The 26,209-nt window shown below is 41.1% G+C and overlaps 2 protein-coding genes across 6 annotated transcripts in view; one reads left to right on the plus strand and one right to left on the minus strand.

The window, feature by feature from the left end:
• Positions 1-647: 647 nt before the first annotated feature.
• On the minus strand, positions 648-20,790 carry elp3 (elongator acetyltransferase complex subunit 3). Of its 2 annotated transcripts, XM_061052603.1 has the most exons (15): positions 20,636-20,790; positions 19,465-19,564; positions 18,801-18,939; positions 18,565-18,638; positions 17,815-17,878; positions 17,165-17,233; positions 16,545-16,699; positions 11,671-11,832; positions 11,413-11,539; positions 4,876-5,069; positions 4,227-4,317; positions 3,398-3,463; positions 2,671-2,898; positions 2,415-2,496; positions 648-1,527 (listed from the first exon to the last, which is right to left on the minus strand). In XM_061052603.1, exons 1-15 carry the CDS (start codon positions 20,655-20,657, stop codon positions 1,436-1,438), a joined length of 1,665 nt encoding a protein of 554 aa, XP_060908586.1. In that variant the 5' UTR covers positions 20,658-20,790; the 3' UTR covers positions 648-1,435. The 2 variants fall into 2 exon arrangements, with proteins under 2 accessions (XP_060908586.1, XP_060908585.1); XM_061052602.1 differs by lacking the exons at positions 19,465-19,564; positions 20,636-20,790 and having other exon boundaries at positions 18,569-18,638.
• Positions 20,791-21,802: 1,012 nt separating this feature from the next.
• The window catches only part of LOC132985292 (kinesin-like protein KIF13B), a 37,637-nt gene continuing 33,230 nt past the window's right edge, over positions 21,803-26,209 (plus strand). For 3 of the 4 annotated variants that reach the window (XM_061052604.1, XM_061052608.1, XM_061052607.1), the window contains exons 1-4: positions 21,803-21,959; positions 22,091-22,178; positions 22,442-22,521; positions 23,503-23,596. In XM_061052604.1, coding sequence (XP_060908587.1) covers positions 22,461-22,521; positions 23,503-23,596 — 155 coding nt within the window. In that variant the 5' untranslated portion in view covers positions 21,803-21,959; positions 22,091-22,178; positions 22,442-22,460. The remainder of the gene's footprint in view (positions 21,960-22,090; positions 22,179-22,441; positions 22,522-23,502; positions 23,597-26,209) is intronic. The other variant, XM_061052606.1, reaches the window with a different exon arrangement.

The raw sequence follows: 26,209 nt of genomic DNA on the forward strand, positions 1-26,209 counted from the left end.
CTCATGTTGCAGTGAAGATTAGACCAAACTCCGCCGCCTCTACAGCACAAATCAGCTCAGCGAGTGTGAGCAAGGGGGAAAGTCCTTTTAGATTTCACAACTGATAGCAGGAGTGAGCAAGCGTGGAGAGAAAGCCCCGAATACGGCACATTCCTCAATGCGTCAGGACTGCAACACCAACTCGCAGCACAGTCACGACACAGGGGCCGCATAGACAGGAAATTACGCATGGCCGTTCAGCTTCAATCGCCCCGTGCAGCGGGAATCTATATGAGACATAGGTCGCGGCGTGAGCCTTTTGGGCTTTATTGCCAACTATTTTTCAAATGACAAACCCTTTCCAGTAATAGTGTGGCTGAACAGTGCATTCAGTCAATGTTCAATAGACAGGTAACTGATAGAGATGTAATTGGAAAGGCTGTGTCAAATGAGCCAGTAAAACACTCTCATAGGGCAATCATCAGGGGTCTCCTGCTAGGGCTGGCACCCTTGACATTGGGGAATACATTACAGGAGCCACTTTTCAGCGTGGCCTTTCTATGAAGGCTGAAATCCTTTTGGCTGATCTGTCATTTAGGTTTAATTATTCAAATGTCTTGCAAAGATTTCTGCGACAGTAAGAACTAAAAAAAAAACAGGAGACAAAACAGTAACAGAAATAAACTTTATTCTTGAATAAAAATGGTCACGTGATGTTTTAGCTAGAATACATGAAGCAGGATGCATGACAGAAAAACAAGAAATAGGATTAACTGGGGGGCTTTAAAAATGCAATTTATGTAACGCTAATATTCAATTTCCTGCCCTATAAATTTAAACTGTGCAATTACACAACGGCTGCCCGGCGAGGACACTTCCCACTGTTCATTCATCCACTGCCAACCATTAATGAATACTCCACTCTATTATAATAGGTTTTATATTTAATTGCAGCATAAACATGATTAACTCAAAGTGTGATGCTAAACAGGTTCCTCATCCCAGACAAATACACAAGAAATACTGGGGGAAAAAAACCATGTTAAATTCTTCCAGTAATGTGGCATTTGAGAATTAAAATCTTTAGAAGATTGTTCTCATTTCTCGTCTAACTGTGTGGATGCAGTTTGCTGAAGTTAGTCGGCATGGTAACACTACACATTCATTTCCATGTGGAATCTGCCAATGCTGTTTTTTTGGTGTGGTTTCCTAGCATCAGTTTATTCATAACACCCTTTCACTCCTTCTTATCTGCAAGAGGATGTGATGCTAAAGAAGTGCCTGGTGTGCACAAAGTAGAAAGTATCCCAACCATTATGTTCTCGGATGCTATGGGAAATCTCTGCAAACATATTGCAGCTAGCATGTCCTGAGAATATTATCTTGATAAATAAAACGTTTCTTTGTGTGTATATTTTGCCTGTAAACACCGCCCAGATAAAAACATGGTCATGGTTCAGTCCTTTTCAGGTCCATACAGGTCCTTCACCATATACGGCCCCTCCAGCTCATAACCCATCTTCCTGTAGTAGTTCCTCGTTCCAACACCTACAAAACACACCAGAGAAGACAACGAGGTGCTCAGCAGAGGAAACAAGAATTCAACAGCCACTGGAGGATGATGTTACATCGCTACATGTCATGTGTTACTGGTCCTTTTAAACCTTAACAGATAACAGACATTTCAGCCTAAACAGACAAATCTCTACCTCTGTGTATATTCATCTACAAGAAAATAAAGTAAGTTAGAGCTGTGGCTCTGTCAGTTTGCTGTTTTTCTTACAGTACTTTTGTTTCCTGACTCTTGCACAGATTGTGCATTACATATTTTTAACATCATAATGTCATATGTCACCTAACCCAGGTGTAACATGGGTTAGGGTTAGGGTTTTTACACTAAAATATCTAAATTAATAAAAAAATTAATAAAACTATGTTATATATATTTCTTTTGTTAAGAACATTATCTCAAATATTTCCAACAGCTAGCAAAGCTGTAATTTTATAGTTGTAATGGGACGTGTGGTGCCCTTGTGGCCACTATGACACGACATGTTTATCATTGCCATGGAAACACTCAATGTTACATCAAAGACCGCTGCATAAGGAAGCAGGAACTGCTGCTGTACTGTTGCTTTAAGTGCTGCTGTGATAACAAAAAAGTCGTGTAAATTATCGTCTATAAACATATTCTCTTCTTCAGGTCGGTTTCGCCCGTTTGTCTCGACTACGGTCAACCTCAAGTTTGTTTTCATTGGTAGGGTGGGGGGGGGGGGAGTAGCAGAGAGAATCACACCCATGATTCCCCGCCAGCCTTCACGTTATCGTTTGATTGAGAGCCCCCTGGTGGAGGAATTGACTTACTGTGCGTTTAAACAGATGTGTATACTCAGATGTCCGAGAAGAGGATAAATGATGTCCTTTTGTTTTCTCACCTGAGATAACAGCCAATTTACTGGAGCCATGTTCTTCTCTGGAGATTCTCTCTGCCTCCTCCATCAGCATCATACCGAAACCCTACAGCAGACGGAGGGGAAGAAACAGAGTTAGTTATACTTACTGCCTTACTTTGGGTTTTTAATACATGCAATGAGCCGTGTTGTACAGTACCGGGTGGGGGGGGGGACATATATACTGTACAGCTGGAGAAGGAATGAAAAAGTCTGTGTTTGTGTGTGGAAGTAGAACTACCTGGTGCTGGAACTTGCTGGGGTCTCGGCTGCTGACTGGCACCACACTGCCATAAACGTGCAGCTCACGGACGATAGACACATCTCCTTTCAGCTCTGGACGGAAGGACTGCGGGGAGCAGCGGCGCAAACGCAGCAGGCCGATCAGGATGTCCTGCTCTGGATCCTCATAGGACAGGAAGGTCTCCCAGCCGCCGTTAGCCACGTAGTCTCTCCGCACCAGCTCCACCTGCACACACTCTCTGTTAATGGATGTTGTGTTTGCAGGAAACGCATATCATGCACCATGTGGGAGTAATGTCCCTATCTTGAAAGACGCAGCACCGCAATTTGTTTTTGTATTTGTTTTGTCACCGATGCATGTCTAGACTGCTGGGTTTTGGTATTTTAGTTCGGGCTGGAGACCACTGGTAGTCTTGTTTTGGGTGTATTTGTTGTCTTTAGGTAGTTTTAAGGGGATGTACCTTCCCATCTTCTGTTATGTTTGGCCGGTGTCTCCAGCTCCTTTTGTTTTGTTAGTTTTATTATTTACCTTTAATGATTTTCTGGGGTGGGGGGATGTTTACAGCAAATAACACTTGAGGGTAAAAACTTGACATTCATGTGGCGTCTTGAATGTTCCTGGTCTCCTTTTGTTTCTGAGCTGTTTGTGTTTGTTTAATAACTTCAGGAGGTCATAACAGTCTCTCACATTCTAAATGTTAATCTACCTGGATGCTGTTTGTTACCTGGTAAGGTCTGACTTTGTGGTGAATCTCCTGAATGCCCACTTCTCGGGTCCGCACATCCCGACACTGTAAAAAGAGAAAAACAATGAAACCGGTTTAGAAACATGATATCTCGACCTGTCCTAAAGGATGTGATTTGTAAACATCTATTTAGGTCACTGCTGTGCATGTTTACCTACAGACACAGAGAGTTCAATCAAGCTGCAGGGTTTCAGAAATATGAATAATATCAGTTAGTTAGTGGTTTGTGACCCCTTTGTTTGAATAAAAAAATCAAGGCTAAGCGTGTAAAAGGGGCTGTTTGGGGGGGATCATGAATGCTGCCTTAAATCAGTTGATGAAAAAGGAACTTAGGACAAATTAAAGCCAGCACAAAGAGTAACCAGAGGTGAAGGTGAGAGAGCAGCCACCAATGTTTGAACAACATAATGTCAGACTGATGGTCAGAGACGAGACAGAGAGTTGGGATTACTTTCTTATCTCCAGTCCCGTTCCATAGAAGTTGGTCGGGCTTCTTTCCCTGGAGTTCAGGCTCGATAAATTTAAAGTTTTCAGCACAGATATAACAAATACGGAGCGTGTGAGACGGAGGCTGCTCCAATTTTATGCTCCAACAGTTCTAAACTATACTTGGCAGGTTTTTTAATTTGTGGTCTCGCTTTGATCAATCATCGCAGCGTATGCAAATGACTCTCGCAGACAGTCAGCATTTATTTGTCCACTTCAATGGTGTCTGTTTGGATCGCATCCCAGCTGGGAATGTGTTTTAGCTTCCCATGCACAAAATAAGCTGATGTTTGATCTTTTTCTCTGGTGCAGAAGGTCTCACCTCAGTGCCCATGTCCTTCATCCGGGCCAGGGCCAACTCTCTCAGGTTGCCGTGCTCCACTCCGGAGCTCACGAGCGGCATGGGGATGTCCCTGACAGACAGGACGAGAAACATGGATTTACATACAATGATGAAGAACAGCTTAAAGAATGAGATATTTTGAGAAACATTACCTCACATCAATATAAACCTGAGCCACAATAAACTTTTTAAAGGGTAAGAAGTCAAACAGGTCCTGCCTCAGTCCTTAAGTTGCATAAGTAGAAAGATAACAGACTTTATGGATGTCATCTGTCATGGTGTAGAAGAAGGAAGGTAAGAGGAATTTGAATATTTAAATCTGATGTAATCGAGACATTACACTACTCAGACTTAAAACATACTCAGTATGTGTACAGCTTCATATAAAAGGCATGAACAGGGACAGCCTCTGTCATCCTGTTTATCCTGATTATTCAGCTTAATATAAAAAAAGAAGAAGCAGTTACCCTCACAATATGTTTTGTATTGGAAAATATGGGTCGTATTAGCAAAGTTTTCTAACTATCTATATGATCGACGATGGACTGAAGGTATTTTATCTTTAATGCTTATGTTGTCTGCAGTGACATTGAACAACCATATCAATACTTTCCATTCACTGTCTCACCTCTGCACTCTGTAGACTCTAGTCCAGGGCGGCACCAGAGCCAGGATCCGGGCCACAAGGTCGACCAGGGCACTGGGCGTGTAGCTCTTGTAGCGGCCCGTCTTCCACAGCTCGTACAGACCTGTACCTCGGATCACTAGTGTTGGGTACAGCTTCAAACCATCGGGCCTGAAAGCTGGATTCTCAAAAAACTCCTGCAGGAAACACACAGGTCCACGTTTCAGAGAAAAGTGAAAATCACATGACATTTCTCTGCAGTTAAACTCGAACTGGAACGTTTAAGACAGAAAGAGGTAAATGGACTTGAGCTTATGTAGCGCTTTTCAAGTCTTCTGAGTACTCAAAGGGCTGTTTAACATTCACACACTGACGTCAGAATATCCACCTGTAACATTCATACTCATTCATATCATTCCACCCCAAGAAAACTATTTCACCAACAGCTGAGAAGTAGAATTTGTTTTTCACTAATGGTGTTTCTGACACAATCAATGTAACACACTTAATTATCATAAATGAGGAGCAGTGATTCAACAATTTATTTGATTTGAACTGCTTGAATAAACTGTATCGACTAAAATTGATTGTTCTTGCTTTATCTGCAGTGTTCAATTTGTCTGTCATGCTAACGGACGACTTCTTTAAATGCTCATTAAGGTAATAGAGGGAGGAGAAAAAAAGAATGGTTAGACAGCAACTCTTACAGATTTTCCATCAGCTTTTCATCAATGACTTCTTCCATGAAAACTTTTATTTTCCTAAAAGTCCTAAAAGTAAAAGCAGGTGTCCCATGAGCTCGTACGGAGCAGATGTCCAACAGTACACAGACATTCAAGAGGTGTCTGGTTTACTGCAGTGTAGGAATAGGAATCAGTGAATTCCAGTCATTCTCCTCCCCTCTGCACCGACTATCTTGATTAAAACCGTGAAGATCTGGAATTGAGGCACAGCCTCCAAAATAGGCCACATTATCAGCATCTCATAATCTCTCTCGTCGCAGCCCATAATCACAAAAGGACATGTCCCACACTGCTGTGAACTAAACTAAAATAGAGACAAACTCCCAAAAAATAATTACAAAAGACAGAAAAGAATAAACAGTTTCTAATTGGTGGTGGTGGGGGGGGGGGGGGGGAAATCTTACACCTGCTACCACTGTGGATCACATAGCAGAGCCTCTGTTAGTCAGTGGAGAGGAACACTGTTAACAATGCCTCCCCCTAGGACAGGGAGCATCTGTACACAAGAGATAAGTGAGAGAGAGGATCTCTGGGTGGGAGGAAGTTGTAATCGAATTTCATTATCAGGACACGCGATAGGTGCAAGAGGGATGCAACATCCTCCAGATGCTGCCCTGAACTGGTCCGGCATCCCAAGCCGACCAGGACAACACCGACAAGCAGCAGCAGATAATGGCTGAAAGGATTCATGTAACTAATGCGAACTGAAAAGAAAATCAAGAGATCAAAGCCTCTTTTTTTTTTGAAGCTGTCAGTCGGCACTGACGAGCTCTGTTCCAGGAAAGCCTGAAAGAGTTATTATTACCCATTTCATGGAGGTTGTAAACATCCCTCCACTAAAACCATTAAGCTGCTGTTTGCATCATCTGCTTCCCATTGTCATCAAAACGGACGCTGCAAGCAAAATCTAGAAGCTGTGATTTTCCTCCATGCTGTCCATTTCATATATTTTCCTGCTTAATCCTTGTATGAGTCACAGGGTCACCTGAGATAATAGGTGTACATTTGGCTATACAGTTATTTCTAAAATTATCTCCACACGTGACTTGAGCTAAGAAATATTTATCTATTTGTCTGTCTTTAGATTTTTAGCATTCACTTCTATGTGGCTTGTGGAAGGATGTAGACAATCCAGCGAACTTGAACAGTCTATTAGGGCTCCCACACCTGCAGAAAACTCCTGAAAACTCTGGATATTTCCAGGAGGAGCTGTGTGAACACAAACAGCCACAGTTTTTACTCGGACTTCAACCGGAGTTTCTCCTGCCAGACCTCTAGTATTAGTCCGCAGCAAGTCCAATTCAGTTGATATGAGAACACCGCAGTTATATTATCCAGAGAATTCACCTCGAGTCAATAGGAGAGGGGGGTGATGTTTATATCCTGTGACTGCTGCATGGTGCATAGAGTGTATGCATGTCGACCGCTACAATCTCAGCGCTTGTAATGAAAAGGCTGCATTATGTTTTCTGTTGTTCTCTACTTTTTTGTTGACATTGACTGTTTTGTAGCATTAATATTAAGGCAAATATTTTCATTGTAGTGTTATATGGCGGACTCTGTTGGTTCGTCCGCTACTTCAGCTTCTTTTTTTTTTTACATCACGTCTTACCTTAGGAGCCCCCCCCCCCCCCCCCGGATATCCGAAGCCGTCCTCCTGAAATGATATATTTTCAGTATATGTGTATATGTGAAAAAGGCTTTGTGTGCCCATTCATTCTTAGGGTGGTTTCACATAAGTGACCTGGATCCGAGACCCCTTAGTCTGGTTCATTTGATCAGTGTGAACACAAACGTACTGTAGGCTACTCTGGTACCACATCTGAGTCTGTTTGAAGAGGCAGTCACGGGAAGGTTCATGTGTATTCTAGTACGCTCCACGGGAGATGTGATTGCAACCGTGATCAAACAAGGAAGTGGACCGCTGTATGATGTCATTCTAAAAGGCTCCTGTCGCGCAGCACGGGCACATTTCGTCCTCTGAGCTACACGGTAGCTATGAAATTAGGAAGAGGGTCGTTGTTGGCATCTCAGGAATAACAGAAACATTCACTGTTAGCAGGATGGACTCAGTCTGCGTCCTGTTGCCATGGTTGCTTCTTCTTTTTTCTGCTTCCAATCCAGACTTGATCCAGGGACACTTCCACATTTCATCTACTTCTTATTTTTCCTGTATTTTCTACGATTTCCCCCGCTTCTTAGACTTCTCGTCTTCCTTTGTAGAAGCATCCCGTCTTCTTAATGTAGTGGTAAATATTTTTGGATCTAAGGAAAATTTCCTGAGATGCTCTGAATGACGCAGTGTTAAGATGTTTAGAAACCTGCATATTATTCCCACTCACTTGCGTGAAGCGTGACATTAAATCTTAGATATGATGAGGGGGTGGCAAAGGGGAGGGGGGGGGGGGGGCACACGTAAACTGTATAATCTAAAAGTGTCAGAGTGATAAGAGAGGAGGGGAGAGAGGCAGAGGGGGAGATGAAAGAGAGGAGATAAATGAAGTGTCAGGAGAGATTGACTGACAGAACCTATAGAGAAAACTGGGACGGGAGTGGAAAGACAAAATAAAGATTAAGTGAAAGATAATAAGGGAAACCAGGGAGAAAAAAAACAGAGCAGCAAATATTCAGATTGCTCACTGGGGAGAGTGAAAAAGAAGTCTAAGGGAGAGGACAAGAGAGGGACTGTGGTACAAAAAGTAAAGAAAGAAACTCACACATTCATGACTGCATTCATCACTTCACTGCAACAGTCTCATCTACGGCTCATCATCCAAACCACTCAAGAAACTACAGAATTCAGCTGCTCGTCTCCTCACACACTCCCGCACCCGTGACCACATCAGCCCCGTCCTTCATAACCTCTACTGGCTCTCCATCCCCCCCAGCATATCCACTTCAAACTCCTTATTATCACCTACAAAGCCCTCCACAGTCTGGCTACTCCTACCTGTCTGAGCTCCTCCACCGGCACACTCCCACCTGCACTCTCAGGTCGGCTGATGAAACCCCCCCCCCCCCCCAATCATCTGTCCTTGTTGTTTCCTCCTTTTACAAAGTAGACGCTTGCTTGTGTTGTACTAACTCTCTGATGTACATCGATTTGGATAAAAGTGCAGGTGAATCGTGAAATTGTAGAGTATTGACTGTCGTTTAAAGAAATTTAGCAAAAGAGAACTTTCCACAGTACATCTGAATGCTACCTGTCTGTTGTGTTGTCTTCTCTTGTTTCATTTGCAGGTCGGATTTTAACCTTTTACTTTCTTGGTAAACTTTCTACTTTGGTAAACTAGAACACGGTGCCAAGAAATGAGATCAGCTGAACAAAAAGGCAAAGGAGAAGAATTGTTAATGTGTTAAGTTCTGAGATAATCAGTGACATATTTTGATCTGAGTCTCAGTGGCATGTCGGAGTCTCCACTGCACCAATTACTACCATCGTTTCTTCCCCTTCATCGGGTTTCTAATTACTTGATTTCTGTTTCATCAATGTAAAAATAAAAACCTCAAAAAAGCTGGAATTAGACACAGCCTCAAACTGGGTCTTCATCTACATCCTAGAGTCAGGGATGTTGGGAGGGGGGAACAGCCTGATCCTCACATATTATAATGTAGCTGTGTTTCCAATCAAAGCCGTAAAGTCAGCCTGCTGATGAGACACACCTGACAAGATTTACGATTGAGTCACATCCCCGTCGGTACTGTGGGTGAACTGTCAAAGCCTTTTCTCTTTCTATTTTAAGATGCTGCACGTATGACTTCCTCGTTACTACACCACTGGGAGATAAGTAGTGATGACGATCACCGGTGTGTTGAGCGAAAGACGACATGATTGTTAATGTAACAAACAATAAACTTTGATGATTGATGTAACTTCTCTTTTGTTTTCTTTAAGTCTGAAGTTGTTACCCATTTTATCTCATGTGATATTTTACTGCAACTTTCTTGTCTCTCTGAAACTCTGATGAATTAATAACTTGCACAAACCTTATTTTGTCGGGGAAAAGCCCCACCATGACTGGTTTAGCTCAATTGGTAGAGCGGGTTCCCCACTGGTGCTACAGTCCTGGTTGCACTGGTGGCAGATTTGACCTAGTGTTGCTTGGTGCATGTCATCCCCAACTCTCTCTCTCCTCACATTTCCTGTCTATCTAAATGGTAAATGGAGTCTTGAGTTTGCAGTTTTCTCATCTTCTGACTACTCAAAGCACTTTTACATAGAGGCTGCTATGTGACGAGTCCATCAGAAGTAACTAATCCCATTCATACATGTACATACGCCATCGCCGAAGCAGCGGGAGCAACTTGGAGGACAAGGACACATCGGACATGTTGCTGCAGGAGCCGGGGATCGAACCCCTTGACCCCTTGATCGAATGACCGACTCTACCAACTGAGCCACAGGCGCCCCAGTCTACATCTACAGCTGTCCAATCAAAATTAAAGCAAAAAGCCCAAAAATAATCTTTAAAAAATACATAGAGGCTGGGGTCCTTCAAGCAGGTGGCCTGGGTTCAAGTCCGACCTGTGGCTTCTTTCCCACATGTCAGTCCCATCTCTCTCTCTCTCTCTCATTCACTGTCTTGTCTCTAAATAAAGGCAGAAAAAGCCTGATAATCAATCTTTAAGAAACAAATGGACCATGACTTCTTTAATTAGGATCTATACTAACCCTTTAAGGCTAAACCAAACGTAGATTTGCACGCCAACCTTGAGTAGAACACAGGAGGTTACCTGTTGGCTATACAGTGGCGTAATGTACTCTTTGTTGTCTAAACCACCGAATGTCTGAGAGGATGAGGAAGGTTTAAGGCTGTGCATTGATGGGTGTCCTGATGGTGCAGGGGCTAAATCAAACACTTCATACGTCCCTGGTTGGATTACTGTTAAAACCCTTTGATACACGACACACCTGTCCCTCTCTCTCATCGTGTCTCTATCTTCATTGTTTAACTGATGAAGAAATGTTGATGGCTCTGTCACAGGTAGCTCTCTATGGTATGGAAAAAAAACTAAACTGAAATGGTGAATGGTCTTGAGCTTGTAAAGCGCTTTTCTAGTCTTCTGACAACTAAAAGCTCTTTTTTACAACACAGGTCACATTCACTGATGGCAGAAGCTGCTATGTGTCCATCTATTAACGAATCATATACATACACATTCACACGTGTCTTCACACTGCTTCAGTGTCTTGCCACTTGGTCATGAGACTGCAGGAGCTGGGGATTGAACCCCCGACCGATTGACAGGCGACCCACTCGCCCACTGATCCACAGCAGTCCCCTAACTACAGCCTACACTGCTACTGACGCACCGGTGCCTGAGTCACTGTCCAGTTTCTGTCCACGTAGTAAAGTCGTTGATTTGGACTTTACAAAGACCAGAACTGTCCACTGATTGTTAAACAGCTGGCTATTAGACTTAAGGCAATGGAAAACACCCAGAATAAATATAATTTAAACCCAAAACCACAGACATTTCATCAGGATGTTTAACAGTTGATGTGCACGTGTGATGACTCATCTGCACACAAAAATTAGATATGCATAACCATGCTTTTTGCTGAAAAGCTGTGCATATGCATTCTTCTCTCTTATAAATCTCACTCACTGTGGTCAAGCCTCATTTGCTCGTCCACATTAGGCCATAAATGGATGCAGACATTAAAAGCTAACACGTGTGGTGTTAAAGGCCTGGCAGACTGGAGACCAGATACGACCAGTTCGACCAGTGTGCAAACCTGAAGTACTCTTATGAGTGTATTAACAAATCAAGCAGGAATAAAAGGAATGCTCACAATAAACTGCTCCACATCCCTCTCCATGCCCACATTAGGCAGATCGGGCATCATGTGGGCGACTACTTTGAAGCCAGCGTCCTTTGAAAGGTGGAAAGACTCGCAAACAGCTCGCACCGTGTGGCCTCTGGAAGATACAAAAACGTGTTAAAAAAAAAATACAGTTAATAGATCACACACCTTCATACAGGTTGCTTTCACACGTTGTCTGCTTTCTTATCTACATCATCCCTCGATTCCTCCCCCGGGTATACTGACCGATTAGTGTCGCGAGCCACATCTTCATACACACTCTGGACTCCAATCTCCAGCCGCGTGCAGCCGTAGCCCAGCATGTCGCTGAGGTGTCGCTTCAGGCAGTAGTCCGGCCGTGTCTCAATAGTTATTCCTACACACTTGGTGTTGCTGCGCTCAGAGTACCTGCGGGGGGGGGAAGGCGTCTCAGTCATTTCAGCTCATAACATAATCTCTTCTCATATCATTCCTTCTTCATATAATAAGGTTTCTCAGACGACATTTGTGTGTTTTTTTTTTACTGACTATGTTGGAGCACTCTTTGTGCTGGGCTCATTTAGCAACATCAATTGACATGCTGTGAGTTTGCTCGGCTCATTATCCAAACAGTTAACACCAACCTCACATTAGGACACAACAAACGCAATCAAGAAAATGGATGATATCGAGGGGAAATGTTTGTTATGCGAAAAATGTTCAATGAGATATTAACGAGTGTTGACTTTGTGTCAAAGCAAGTTAAATACCTACATGATTACACTCAAACGATTATGATTTATACTTGAATGTATTTATTTTCCACACAACTGGAAAAGGGTTGTAAAATACTTCACAGTTAAAGCTTTCTCTAGTGTTGTAGTCAAGACAACCGAGACCAGGACATACCCGAGACCAGAGTGCTGAGACCAACAGTGCTCTGTTCATCTCTTTATTTCTTTAAAGGGTATTTTTGGGGCTTTTAATGTCTTTATTTAAAGACAGGAGAGTGGACTGAGTCTGAAATGGAGAAGAGAGAGAGAGTGGGGAATGAAATGCGTAAAAGCATCAACAGGTCAGAGCCGAACCTGGCGCCCCCTGTGGACAAAGTAATGTAGTGTTAAATCCTCTATAGCTCAGGAAATCTGGATTTGGTGATCCTTAAAGGTCTTCTCTGTACCTGGATCAGGGTGATTCAATCTTGTTTTTCTTTGAACAAAGAGGATAAAAGTGAGCTGGATTACGTGATCCTCGGTAGAAAAAAAAGTGGATTACCAAATCTAGATTTTTCCAGATTAAACCTTTTGAACAACCGGGCCTAGGACTTAAATGTCTAAGGCTAAGCATAAATTCTTTTCCTACATTTTCTGATCACCAAACCCTGCACACCGGGCATCCATCACTATCTACACTAAACAAGTTCTACCTGATTGTCTGAACAGCAGCAGGCGTGCTAACTACAGCTGCTTACAGGGCACTGAAAGAAGGTGACTAGAGGTGTCACAGTGCGACCCCTCATCATTCTTTAAACTAAATGTCAACACAATATGTATGAAACTGGATTTCTGACGTTGTCTTTTCTGTCGGTTGTGTCTTCATGCGAGCTGCAGATCCAATTCCCTTCAGAATAATAAAAAAGTAAAAGTTGAATATTCATGGTCCTTTAATCCTGCATCAGGCTTCACTGCTCCTTCTATACTCATTTGAGTCCCTGATTGAAACCCCCCCCCCCCCAAAAAAAAACAACGCACGCAAGCTTACAGCCACATTTCATCATTGCAGCGGCTCCAATGTCCATAAGCCCCCCCCCCCCGCCGCCGCCGCTTCTTCTATTCCTTCTGATTCTGCAATAAATGTCCATCTTTTACACTCTGCTGGCTGATTTACACCAATTACAGAAGTGTATGCTCCAGAGAGGATGATCAGATTGTATGAGATGAATCAATAAAAAGTCTATTATCTCAGGTGATTATCTGCAGCTATCTCACCGCTGTGATCCGATGAGGAGCAGGGGGAGCGTGGGGAGACACAGATACACAAGCATCATGCATGACACTGTCTCTGAGACACAAGTACGTCACACACACACACACACACACACACACACACACACACACACACACACACACACACACACACACACACACACACACACACACACACACACACACACACACACACACACACACACACACACACACACACACACACACACACACACACACACACACACACACACACACACACACACACACACACACACACACACACACACACACACACACACACACACACACACACACACACACACACACACACACACACACACACACACACACACACACACACACACACACACACACACACACACACACACACACACACACACACACACACACACACACACACACACACACACACACACACACACACACACACACACACACACGTTTGCAGCCACAGTCGAATCAAAGTGTCTTGACCGAGACTGCTGATAACAGAGCAGCATCGCATTTAAGAAAACTCCCACATACTGCCAGAGTCACAGGTACAAACAAAGAACCAAATGGGAAGAGCCTCACGCTCACACAAACTCTGTTCTTATCAGACTTTAGGAAATTAAACAGCCCCTGCTGACAAACAAACGGCCTTAGTCCTTGTGAGATAGACATATTTTTGGCCTCCGGGACTCTAAACTTTGACCCTCCATGAATCTTCTTAAAGTTTTCTAAATACATGACGCTCACTCGTACCGAGAACAAACATGGCCGATACCATTCAAAGCTGGCACGACTTAGTAAGTGAGAAGTCGACGGGAGCAATTGATGGAGAGTTGCCTCACTTATTTTCCCTCCTGATTTCTGGATGGGTTCATTTAGCAGCTTCATTTGTGGAGAGGATCAACACATCTCAGCATCCTTCAAGATGTGCCGTGTGTTGTGGTGGTGAGGTTAAATGAAAAGTAGGGTGGGCTCCAGGGAATGTGGAGAAATCATGGTGGAAAAAGTCATAAATAGGGAACAATAATTCCCATGATGCACTGGTACACTCAGTAGTGAAGCAGATTTTTCACAGGGATAAAAAACACACACAAAAAGTGTTAAATGACCTCATGACCTTGAGGCTGCAGTAATAAAGTGTAAGAAAAAATTATAAAATGATGATAATACAATTATTTCTATTGTAATTATAAAGTTGAAATCCAGAGGGTTTCTACATCAATCATGACACACAGATTACAAAACACATGTAACAATGAACGATACATTAGAGAGAAAGAGAGCTATTAAACCAACTAGAACATGAGAAAAAAAACTAAAAACTTAGTTCCACCAATCAGGGCATGAGGGAGAGAGAAGTCTCAACCGATAAGATCAATTAAAAACAAAATTAAATAATGTCTTCAGGATGGATACAAATAAGTTTTGGCATTAAATAAATAAAGATAAAGATAAACTTTATTGATCCCTTGTGGGGGGAATTTACATTACATTACAGTTTGTGCAAATATAGCTACAGCTCGTAGCTCAGTGATAGCAGCAGGAACAAAACTGTTTTTGTCTTACCTGAAATGTTGTTTAACAAAAAAAATAAAAATGTAATAATAATTTTCCCTTTGGACTCTGGGAATTGTAGTTTGATATGTACACTTTAAGATCAATTGACTAAAGACCCATGGATTAATAATAGATACAATTGTTAACTGCAGAGTTAAACCTGGCCTCAAACGTCACCTTATCTTTGGATTGTCTTCCTTAAAGGAGAATGTTTGAGAGTTAATGGGGATGATGTCTTTTACTGTCCGTGATGTGGAACAATGTCCAGCAGCAAGAAGAAAGCTGATAAATGTATGTAGGGGATTCTCTTAAAACGGTACAACAGCTCCCTCTGGTGGAGTTTACTGATCCATATTTACAGATGTGGTTACTGGCTGTTTCATTGTGCATCACAATTGAGATGAATGGAAAACAAACAAACAGTAATTGAAGGGATGATTTGAATTCTTTAGTATTAAAATGATCCGTTTATTTAGTTGTAAATTAAAATGTAACTAAAGCTGTAGTGAGGTCAGAGAGATGTTAAAATACTCTCTGAAAGGTAGTGGAGGAGTGTTCACTAAGTAAAATACAGAAACCTACCATTTGAACTAAACTACAGCAGAAGAAAGTGTGCTTAGGTACAAATCAACACTTTCAATAATCCAGTTTATAATATACACCCTGAATAATCGGTTCATTCAGCTGTGTAACCGCTCTGTGATCAGGAGAGCCACCCAGGAGCCCTCTCACCCCCTCCACCACTCCTGCCAGTTACTGCCATGTAGGCAGACGCTACAAAGTCCCTCTGGACCGGAAAAACATCTACAAAATAATCCTTATTTTCCTCTGCAACAACCAACCTGAACATTTTTTAACAGTCCTATTTTAATCTTTTAGTCTGTACTTTGTGTTGTGTTTTTGAATTTGATTTTTAATGTCATGATTGAGCCTTTTCAAATGAGAATTTCTGTCACTGTTAGGACAGACAATGAAGTTTATAGATCTATCTATCTATCTGTTCTTGCACTTTAATTGGTATAATATATGTATATCTTGGTAAAAATGTCAATTTTGTTATGATCTCTTGACTGATTTACTGCGATATTTCATATTGTGTTCTGATTTTTTAGCTCTGTTTTTATTTAAATTTTATGATGTTGATGTTGTCCTTGAATGTGTTGTCTTCTGAGTGTTCCTGCTGAAAAACTAATTTCCCATTGGGGACAATAAATGATCTGAATCTCAGTCTAAATTCTGCCATAAGAGAATTAATCAGCCTCCCCCCCTCCCCCCCTGATTGGCCACCTGCTCAAGCTACACTTTGCCTACATCCACAATTATCTCACTCCCACCATCCCTCATCTATTTCTATCTGCTCCTCTTCTTCTTTTTGTTGTTTTTTCCTCTTACACCTTAAATATTTATTTATGTTTACCTGAATTGAGGGCTAACAACGCTATTCCTCACTCTCACATCTCAACAGCACAGTTTCTTCTAACCCGTTTCTACCTTCTATGTCTTCACATGTTTGGTTAAATATTGTTATCATGTTAAAGACACGACTGTTACTGTACACTGAGGAGGACGGGGACAGACGTGTACCTGACGGCCTCCGCCACATTGTTGGAGGTGTGTCCGGACAGCGCGTCATGTAGGTTCCTGATGAAGTAGTCTCTGTACTCCTCAGACAGCGCCATGAAGGTCCCGCCCATCACGATGAACTCCACCTTGTCCACGCTATGACCCAGCTGCTTCAGCTGCACGTCATGAAGAAGAAACAGTTTGACATTGTAAAAGTAATATAACAGTGGAATACAATTATCTGTGAGTGGGAGTGAAAGGCTCTAAACTTCTTCTCCACACTACAAGGTTTTAGGATGTTTTAGATATTTTTTTAACTAATTGGAATTACTTAAGTATCGATTTAACATGGATCAGCAAGTGTTGAATCAATGAATGGCTTTCCTCTGTTCAATTTAAACTGATGTGGAAATAAATGTAATTCATAAAACACTTGTGTCAGATCATGGCAGGCGGGTAACCATGACACTTATCACTGCAAACTGAACGCATTTTCATTGGTTATAATCGACAAGTCTATACAACCAAGACAATCACTTAGTGACCTAAACATCTCATTTAGATGAAGACAAACACACAGCAGTATACCAAAAGCAGCGCAGATGTATCAAGAAACTAATTGTAATAATGTGCACACTGACCTGCTCCGCTCGATGTCTGGTCTGAAGGTACGGGTCATAGCGTGCTCGGATCGCTCTCATGGAAGTCGGCTGTCAGAAAGCGGAGGGGAGAACAACTTTTCAAAACCAAAAAAGCACAAAAAGCCAAAAGGAAGACCACAATGAATATGGGGTGTAACATTCACAGGGGGTCACGGTACGGTACCAGTACCTCGGTTTTTGGGGGGGTTCAACAGGAAAAAAGCGACAAAAAGTTTCTCTAATTTATTCTGTAACGACATGGAAGTTACAGTTTGTTCCAACTAGTGTTGTTCAGATCTACCTTAGATAGAAGGTATGCCCCACCCACACACCCATAAAAAAAAGCTAAATAAAGAGTAACATAAAAATAAATAGGTCTAAGCGGGGATAAAATGTATCTCCACTTAGACGTGTTCCGACAGTAACCGTTTTGGGACAAATAGAAAAACAATAAAACCATTTGCTTGAATTTGATCTGACATGAGGAAACTACACGAGAGAGAGATTTACATGGATAAAGATGAATAGAGAGTATAAAGATATAGATTCAGATACAGATGTTGACATAGATATTTTTTCTTAAATTGTTTTTTTTTTTTTACAGAATGCTCTCTGTGTTTACAAACTGTGGAGGAAAAACATAACCTCACCTCATAGCCGGTGTAAGACTGTGTGGAGTACTCAAAGTCTGAGTCTGGTCCACCAGGACAATAGCTGCAACAATACAAGATGATGACAGAGTTACATTGAATATAAAAAACATCAAACACATGTAAGCATGTAAGAAGTGTTTGTTGTATACACGTGCTGGATAGACTTCTTTGACCACATGCAGACTTAAACACTACAAGTCTATCTTAGGTCTACTTCCTTCCTTCTGACCTCCATCAGTCAGAAGAGTACAGGGTCTTATAACCTTTGACAACTGGAGGAAAAAGGCATTAAAGCTTTCTGCTCCTTTTACTTGGAACGAGTTACAAAAAGAGCTGAGACTTCACGAGCTGCTCTCATTGGATGCTTTTAAACGGATGTTAAATGACTTGGAGGCACATCTTACTGTAGATGTTCTTCCTGATGTGTTTGTGGATGATCTTGACAAACATTTGTTGTTTAAATGTATTATTTGTGTCTTTTAATGTCTAATATTGTATATTTTTTGTGTTTGTATGTGTGGCTGCTCATTTCTGTGAAACTCTGAAAATTGTGATGCAGCATGTCTACTCCTGGAAAAGAGATTTTTAATCTCAAAGTTTTGTTTCCTGGTTAAATAAAGATTAAATAAAAAAACAAGGGGAGTGGCCGGGGTTTATCTTACTCTCCTGTAGTGCATACATTGTAACTCTTAAATAACTCTTGTCTCTATCACAACTTAAGTTAACTTTAAAAAAAAAAAAAGGAACTTACACGCAGATGTTGCCGTAAAGCTGATGTGTGGACATCGATGGGGTTTGCACATCACAGCCACAACTGCAATCTGTGGAAAGTCAGATTCTGTCAATATTTAAATAGTTTTACTCTGTGAAAATAAGATCACACAGAACATCTTCTTGACCTTCACACTTTCCAGAATATAACATGTCCAAAAAGCTCGTTGTCACACTGCTGAGTGAGAAACGGGACCTTCAGGTCTACATACCCCACTGGCAGTGCGGATGGGTTTGGCCTTCAGCTTGGGCACCAGAGCACGGCGATACTGTGGAGGAACAGCAGCAATAATGTCCACCAATCGTGGCTGGGCTTCAAGTCCGTATTTAGCTGAAGTCTTAGTCTTCACTCTTTAGAAAACAGAAACAAAATCAAAGGTAAAAAAATAAAAATAAATTACAAGTGTACACTAGTAGGATAGCATTGTTTGTAATATTAAGAATTGAGATACGTAGCCAAAATGATCCAACAGTTCATGTGTTTGGGTTGTACTACTGTTGTGTAGATCAGTGTCTGGTGTAGAATAGAATAAATCTTTATGGTCATTCAGGCCGTCAGTAACACAAACAGAGCAGCTACATTTACACATTAATAACAGTTCATATGATGGTTCAGAGCTCTTCAGTCATGTTGTAAAATATTGACAAACGGCCTGAAAAACAATTCCAAAAAGGAAATATTCAAGAATCTGTTATTAACAGAGACATGGATCACCCATCATGTGTCGAAACCCAGGGTAGGAAAAAACTCTGAATATATTTTAAATATCTAACACGACCTGTTCACAGCATCAGTTTGTATCCACACAAGTGGATGTAATGAAATGTTTGTTTGTTATTTAGATCACATGTTTGTCTCTGTTGGTGAAGACTTACTTGTTGAGGTTGATGTCTTTGCCCTCTTCATGTGCTTCAACCAGCTGTTTGATGACATCAGCTATGGTCATCATCATCAGCTCAGCCCGGCTGAGATCACCTGAAGGTTCAAATTGAATGATTCAACTGGTGTGGATAACATGTTACAACCTTTACTGATGCTGGATGAACTCAAACTAACAGACATAACATGTAACAACAAACATGATCGTCTGACATAATGAAATAAACAATAACATGTTTCCCAGAGGAACGTTCTCAGCTTGAGAACAGAAAGTGGAGAAGGGCTTGGCCTTTACAGAAAGTGGATTTCAAAGAAAGCTAAAGAGGTATATTTCTAAATTTCTGCATAAAATATACCCGCCCGGTTAACTGCCTTGTGGCCACGTTTACAGATGTTGACATATCTTATACCGTTTGTAAAAAAAAGATATGGAAAACATTTTTTATTTTATTTTTTTTTTTTTCATGTGAATTTTCCAAAAGGTTCTAGAAAGACAGAAAGTCTCATTTGATTCAGGCCGCTAACCTAAATCTCTCTTTTTTAATTAATAACAAAACATTTAAGAAGTTTATGAATTACTATGAAACCTTTTTAAATAATGATTTCCCAACATATCTTTGTGGATTGATTGATTTGATTTAGTCATGCGTTCCTGTACATTAGATATTAGATAGAGAGAGAGAGACAGACAGACAGACAGACAGACAGAAGAATGAAAACAGTAAATATATATTGTACATTCGTACGTTGTTGCTCTTTGATTTAGTAAAAATCACCTGAACTGAGCAACTATTGTTACTACTAACTATAAGTGTAAGGTGTTTTTTTGTTGTACTTCAGTGCAGTATTGAATAAAGAGAGTTGATAAAGTTGAGAGTAGCTTCATGTAGCTTTATCTTGATGATCTTGTGCAGCAGAGGAGTTTAACAAATCGTAACTAACTAGTTAAATTAAATCTTTTAAAGTCTTTTAGTCAGCGGTTTCGTTGTATAATCTTTTATTTATATTGTGATAAAACCACAGACTGTAAATAAGAAGGATAAAACAGATATCCACCGTGTCATACTGTTGTTGTTATGACATTATGATGGTGAGGTACATTAGTTAGCATAGCAACATGCTACAGACACTATAAACACATATTTTAAACTGTTGTCAAACACTTACTCTTTTTCTTCGGTTTCCCCATTTCTTCTTTTAGAGACTATGTTCAGTGTTTGAGGTGTCGATAATGTTTAAAGAGGAAATACTTAAGTCTTTAAACCAGAGAGGGCTGTCACAAACACAAAACAACCCCACGTTGCATCGAAACACGGCTTGACTCGTACGTCAACCTAAACTGTCGTAAAGTACCGGAAACGCCCAGACTGAACATCAATGAATCAAACTTTGTTTTAGGCTTTATTTGATGATTCTTAAAATATGTACATCTTAATCATTCAAATGCAAGTACATATATGTTCAATATTTTATAAACATCACAAATATACTGCAGTACACTTTTAAAAGTAAGAACAAGGATTGGAAATAGGCCTAATATTGTACAACTAATATCTATTTTACATACACAAACATGAAAGAAAAAAAAAAAAGGAGGAACCTGCTAATTGGGATCATAAAAATATTAATGTTTAAATGTTGTGATAGTTTTTGTCAATTTCTTATGTTTAAGGTTTAGATTTTCACTAGTGGATAAAAAATGTTTTCATATGATTTGCTATAAAATGAGGGCAATTTGTTGAGCCATTTCATTTCAAGTATTAAAGTAATACTTAGCCTAAAATTAAAATTAAATGTATTTGTTATGAATTGAACACAATAATTAATAATTTGTCTATTTTTTTCTATTTTTCTATTTTATCCACATTTTCCAAAGATAATTTTTTATAAATCAAATAAAAACGCAGTCCACAAAATGATGTTCAATAGTTTCTCCCTCACAATAGCAAAATGTGCATCTTTAAATTACAGAAGGGACTTATAGATATTTATTTTTTGAAGGGTAGTATTTTTAACACACATTTTTTAACAAATCGTCTTAAAGTTTAAGCACGAATTGGATTGCTTGCTTGCAATGCATGTGTGTCCACACGGTGGCGCTTTATTCCCAACATCACAGTGTGTGTGTGTGTGTGTGTGTGTGTGTGTGTGTGTGTGTGTGTGTGTGTGTGTGTGTGTGTGTGTGTGTGTGTGTGTGTGTGTGTGTGTGTGTGTGTGTGTGTGTGTGTGTGTGTGTGTGTGTGTGTGTGTGTGTGTGTGTGTGTGTGTGTGTGTGTGTGTGTGTGTGTGTGTGTGTGTGTGTGTGTGTGTGTGTGTGTGTGTGTGTGTGTGTGTGTGTGTGTGTGTAGAGCTGAGCGCACAGGGACTTGAGATCTCTCTAAACCTCACAGTAAATCCCTTTAGCTGTGAGTTTACATGGCTTGACTGATCTCTGCGGGACGATCCAGGAAATGCAACAGGTGGAGGAGCAGATAATGAACTCTGTGCTGCCGTGAGTTACTCTCTTTTTTCAAACTCATATAGAAACCAAGTTGTTGCATATAACGTGACGTGACGTGTTACCTGTATGAGCAGTCATAGTGAAACTATTTGACCCCTAATGCATGTTTGCTGTTCCCCCAGGTCTTGTTAGCGTCCCAGGCTAGCTGCTGTGTAGCCTACTTGAAGGTGCCTGTGGGCGTCGGGAAACACTGCGCACTGTTGTAAAAAGGTTTGTTCCCTGTTTTAGATAAAATATGGACTACTGTACTCCTGTAGGCATATGTTGTCTTGAAAGTGTTTAAGAGTTTGTATGAACGCTGTAGAGAGGAGCAGGAGCTAACTGTGTGTACAGAGACTTGTCACGCAATGAAAACGCGTCGGGAAAATGAATGTGTTTCTATGTAAGGTGTAATTCTGAGCAGCTGCAATATCTTATGTCAACTTGTATATGTGGAGTTATGCTACTCATGCACATTTATTATTCCCCTCCAGGTCAGGTGGAAATAGCACCATGGATGACAACAGCTTAAACGTAAAAGTCGCTGTTCGTGTGCGACCAATGAACAGAAGAGGTGAGTACAAAGTCTCACTAGCCTTGTGACAGGTTGACCAAAACACACATCGTAAGTCTGTTCTGACAGGGAAACAGAGAGATGTTTTTAAAACAACACTGCGCAGCACTAAAGTGAAGTCTTCACTCTGAGTCGTTTTATTCTTTTTGTACAAAGGATTAGTTTAGAGGTAGAAAACTGGAGGCTGTAATCCTGTTTTTTAAGGAGCATGTTTCCCCTTTAAGACTCTACAAAAATGTACTTTTTTCCTCTTTTGAACGAGTTTTGGCAGAACTGCAGCAGGGGTGGAAAAAGAAAACACTTGGAAGGGACAGTGACATCACTTCCTGACAAAAAAAACCCAGGAATATAATGCAGTGTTATGCTTAAAGCTCTTAACTTTATGAAACAAATTAGAGCAGCTGAGCACGGTTTAAGTTGCTAAAAAACTAAACCTTCCTTGAGCTCACCTTTCTAACCGTGTATTCAGGAAGGTTGCATACAGGAACACATCATTTAAACTTATGTAAGTTGGACATTTCCCTAAACATACATGTATGAGCCGGTTCCTGGACATGTTGAAAACCTTCTCCTGTAGCTGGGAGTGAGGAACAGAAGCTGTGACCCTGCTTTTCCTTACTGCATGCTCAGGGAGCAGTTAACTGGTCGTAATGTTAGTACAGGCGAGTCCTGCATGAATCACCATAAATAAACCTATTTCCTGCCTCTCCATGACGGGCTGTTTCTGCTATGATCACGAGGAACTGGCACACACACAGCGTATGCCACCTGTTGTTCTGTAATGACTGTGTCAGTCGCTATAAATGAAAGTTATTATGAGACGTGCATAGATGCTTTATAAACAGTTTAGATGTTACATTACCAGCAAGCACTTTTGCAAAAGTAACCCTAACCCTAACCCTTTTTTACATGTGTTTTTTAATATTTGTTTTTGTACTCGTGTCATCACAGAGATAATTATTGATATTTGTTTCAACCCAGAAAAAGACCTGAAGACGAAATGTGTGGTGGAGATGGAGGGGAACCAGACAGTTCTGCATCCAGCTGTCGCTAATATGAACAAAGGAGACCCCAGGTAAGCTGCAGAGAAGTTTTCTCTCATCGCATCATTAGCACTTTAATTCAAAACCATTCAAGGTTTTGAAAACAATTTAGCAGTGTTGTGTGTTATTCTCTGTCAGAGGTTGCTCGTCTTTCTCTGATCTTGGTCTGTCCACATGGAGCTCGCTGTGGGTAGCCACATGTCTGGCTTTGTGTCCTGTGATTGAAACAGTTTATGCTTTTTATGGCAAAGGTTTGAAGTTAAGTGAATGAAACAAGTCAGACTGGAGTGGAGCTATAACTCTGAAGACCGTAGACTTGACTTTACAATATAGAGAAAACCTTCCACTTCTGGTGTGGTGGTCATAATGACTTGTACAGTAAGCTACTCGTGTAAGACCCCAAACATCATTTTTTCGCTAAACGTTTAAGTCTTGACTGAAGAATTTAATTTGTTATTTTTTTAATCTTCATTGGGGACTTACTGTGGGACTTGTTGGTCTTGTCTGGGAGTCTTCAATCATGGTGGGACTTGGTGATGATGACTGTTTACTCTGGACTTGTTGGTTTGGACTGGATACTTGACTGAGGACTTTTTGATGGACTTGGTTCTAGACTTGTCAGTCTTGACTTGGGATTTGACTCGAGTGTGCTTTGTACTTAATGGTGACAACATTTGTTATTACAGCTGAACAAAAGCTTGTATTGACCTCAATAACAACAGTGCACTGAAACACCATTTTTATACAGAAATTAACAATTATAGAAATAAACATACACTGAATAAAACTAGTAATATTGGCACATACCAGCGATGAAATTAGCTGATGCAGTCAGGTGATATAATATTAGCCTTCATTATCGGCCGGCTGATTAATCAGTCAGGCTCTGACACTAACCAGCCCGTCAAGTTAACAACCAGCTCCCTGGAAGAAGCTCTGATCTTAATGTCACCCCACCCATCCTCCTTGTGTTTCTCCTTTCAATTTTCCCCTCCTCCCCCAGTGTCTTTCCTGCATCATTACTCTCTGTACAAAGGGTGTGTCTGTTGCCAGCTCAGCCCTGCTCAGGTAGACAAGCCCTGGGTGAAAGGAAAAGCAGCAAAGGGGAGGGCAATGTCAAGACTCAGAACGTAAACAACCTTTGTCAACATGCAGTTTGTTTCTATTCTATATAATGATGATTGAGAATACGTCCAAAATGACAGACACGGCTTCAAAAGGTGCATGTGTTGTGTTGAATGAGAATCAGTCTGAAGGGCTTGTGTTTCTGTTTCTTGATATTTTTGTCATTAAAAAGCAGGACACTGCTCTTTTACCTCTGCAGTCAGCCAGTTAGAGATCCAGAGAAGGGCAGGTAGATGTTCCCTGAAGGTTTTTACCTCTTCTCGGGTTACTTTACTCAGTTAATTAGCCTCAGGGTAATCTCCCCCTCCAGGAATGAAGTTATGAGTCTGTCTTTGTAAACGGGGAGTCTCATATTTGATAGCTCTCATATGCATTTTTGTGTGTATGTATCTGAGTGTGTCTTTCTGCCCTAACACGCTTCAGCTGTGGTATGGTTCCCCTGTGGGGATCAATGTGAACAGGTTTTACAGGATCACTCCGCCACAGACAAACACTTCCATGATGCAAAAACAGCACTGAGGTCATAGAGAATTTCAAGTTGGAGTAGTAAACTCTTTACTGAAAAAAACAACTTTTTGTATAAGGCCTTCTTGATTAGTTTCCCAGTGGAATGTGTCCCATTATGAGCATAATCAGTGTATTAGAAAGGCTTTATTTGTTGGGCGAGTCTCTGACCAGCCAATTTCACAAGGTTTGTGCTTAGTCAGCCCTCTGATTTGCTGCCTGAGTCTCAGGGGATGTTAATGTGTTGCGCCACCCTTGGTAGCTGCAACCAGGACTACAGCAGGGAGGCTTTTTTTCCAGACCCCTTTAAGATAGGGATTAATAAAGTCTTGGGCTGGCTTGTGCAGCTCTGAAGCCCAACATGACTCAGCAGACGTGTAGAGCTACATTAGTTCCTTTTTAACTGCACAGACCTTGAATTGTCTCCAGAATATTTATCAGTCCCTGCACAAAAAAGGCTTTGAAAATGAAAGTTCAATCCTGCGCCTTTTCTTATCCGAGCTCTGCTTCGATAAGAAACCCCAGTTTGAAGAGTATTTTATAACTGTTTATGACATCACACACGTTTGATGTATGTCATATATTCTGACTTTCAGAACCTTTCAAATGCTGAAACGGAAGTAATGGAACGTCCAGCCAGAAAGACTTTGTACTATCAAATCTGAGACCGTCTACCTGGGTAGTTGGATGTTGGTCATAGATACACTGACCCACCGCCCTCCTCCCTCCCCTTTAGTGACTCCTTAGAGCTGAACCGCTCTGCCAGATATCCCAGGAATGTCCCTACCAGCCCAGGAGAGAACAGGACTTAATGTTGCTCTTTCATGAACTGGCCAAGTCTCGCATAGGGAGGCCTTGTTTCATTAAAGTCCCCCGTCCCCCCCCCGTGTGGCCGAATAGATATTTCTGCTTGAGTGAAGACTGTGTTTTGACTTATTCGTGGAACCAGTCTTCAAAGGGGGGCTTCCCTAGAAACTGGATTTGCAAGTTTAAGAATGATTATGTAGCGTTTTGTT

Source organism: Labrus mixtus, chromosome 12 (genome assembly GCF_963584025.1).
Source record: "Labrus mixtus chromosome 12, fLabMix1.1, whole genome shotgun sequence".
Taxonomy (NCBI): domain Eukaryota; kingdom Metazoa; phylum Chordata; class Actinopteri; order Labriformes; family Labridae; genus Labrus; species Labrus mixtus.

Excerpts from the sequence above, each read along its gene's own strand:
- elp3 (XM_061052603.1), bottom strand. The coding sequence starts at position 20,657 with ATGGGGAAACCGAAGAAAAAGA. Across the intron at positions 17,879-18,564 it reads ACGGCAACATCTGCGTGTAA|CTATTGTCCTGGTGGACCAG; the intron begins GTTCCTTTTTTT and ends GTATTGTTGCAG. Across the intron at positions 2,899-3,397 it reads ACAAAGTCAGACCTTACCAG|GTGGAGCTGGTGCGGAGAGA; the intron begins GTAACAAACAGC and ends GAGTGTGTGCAG.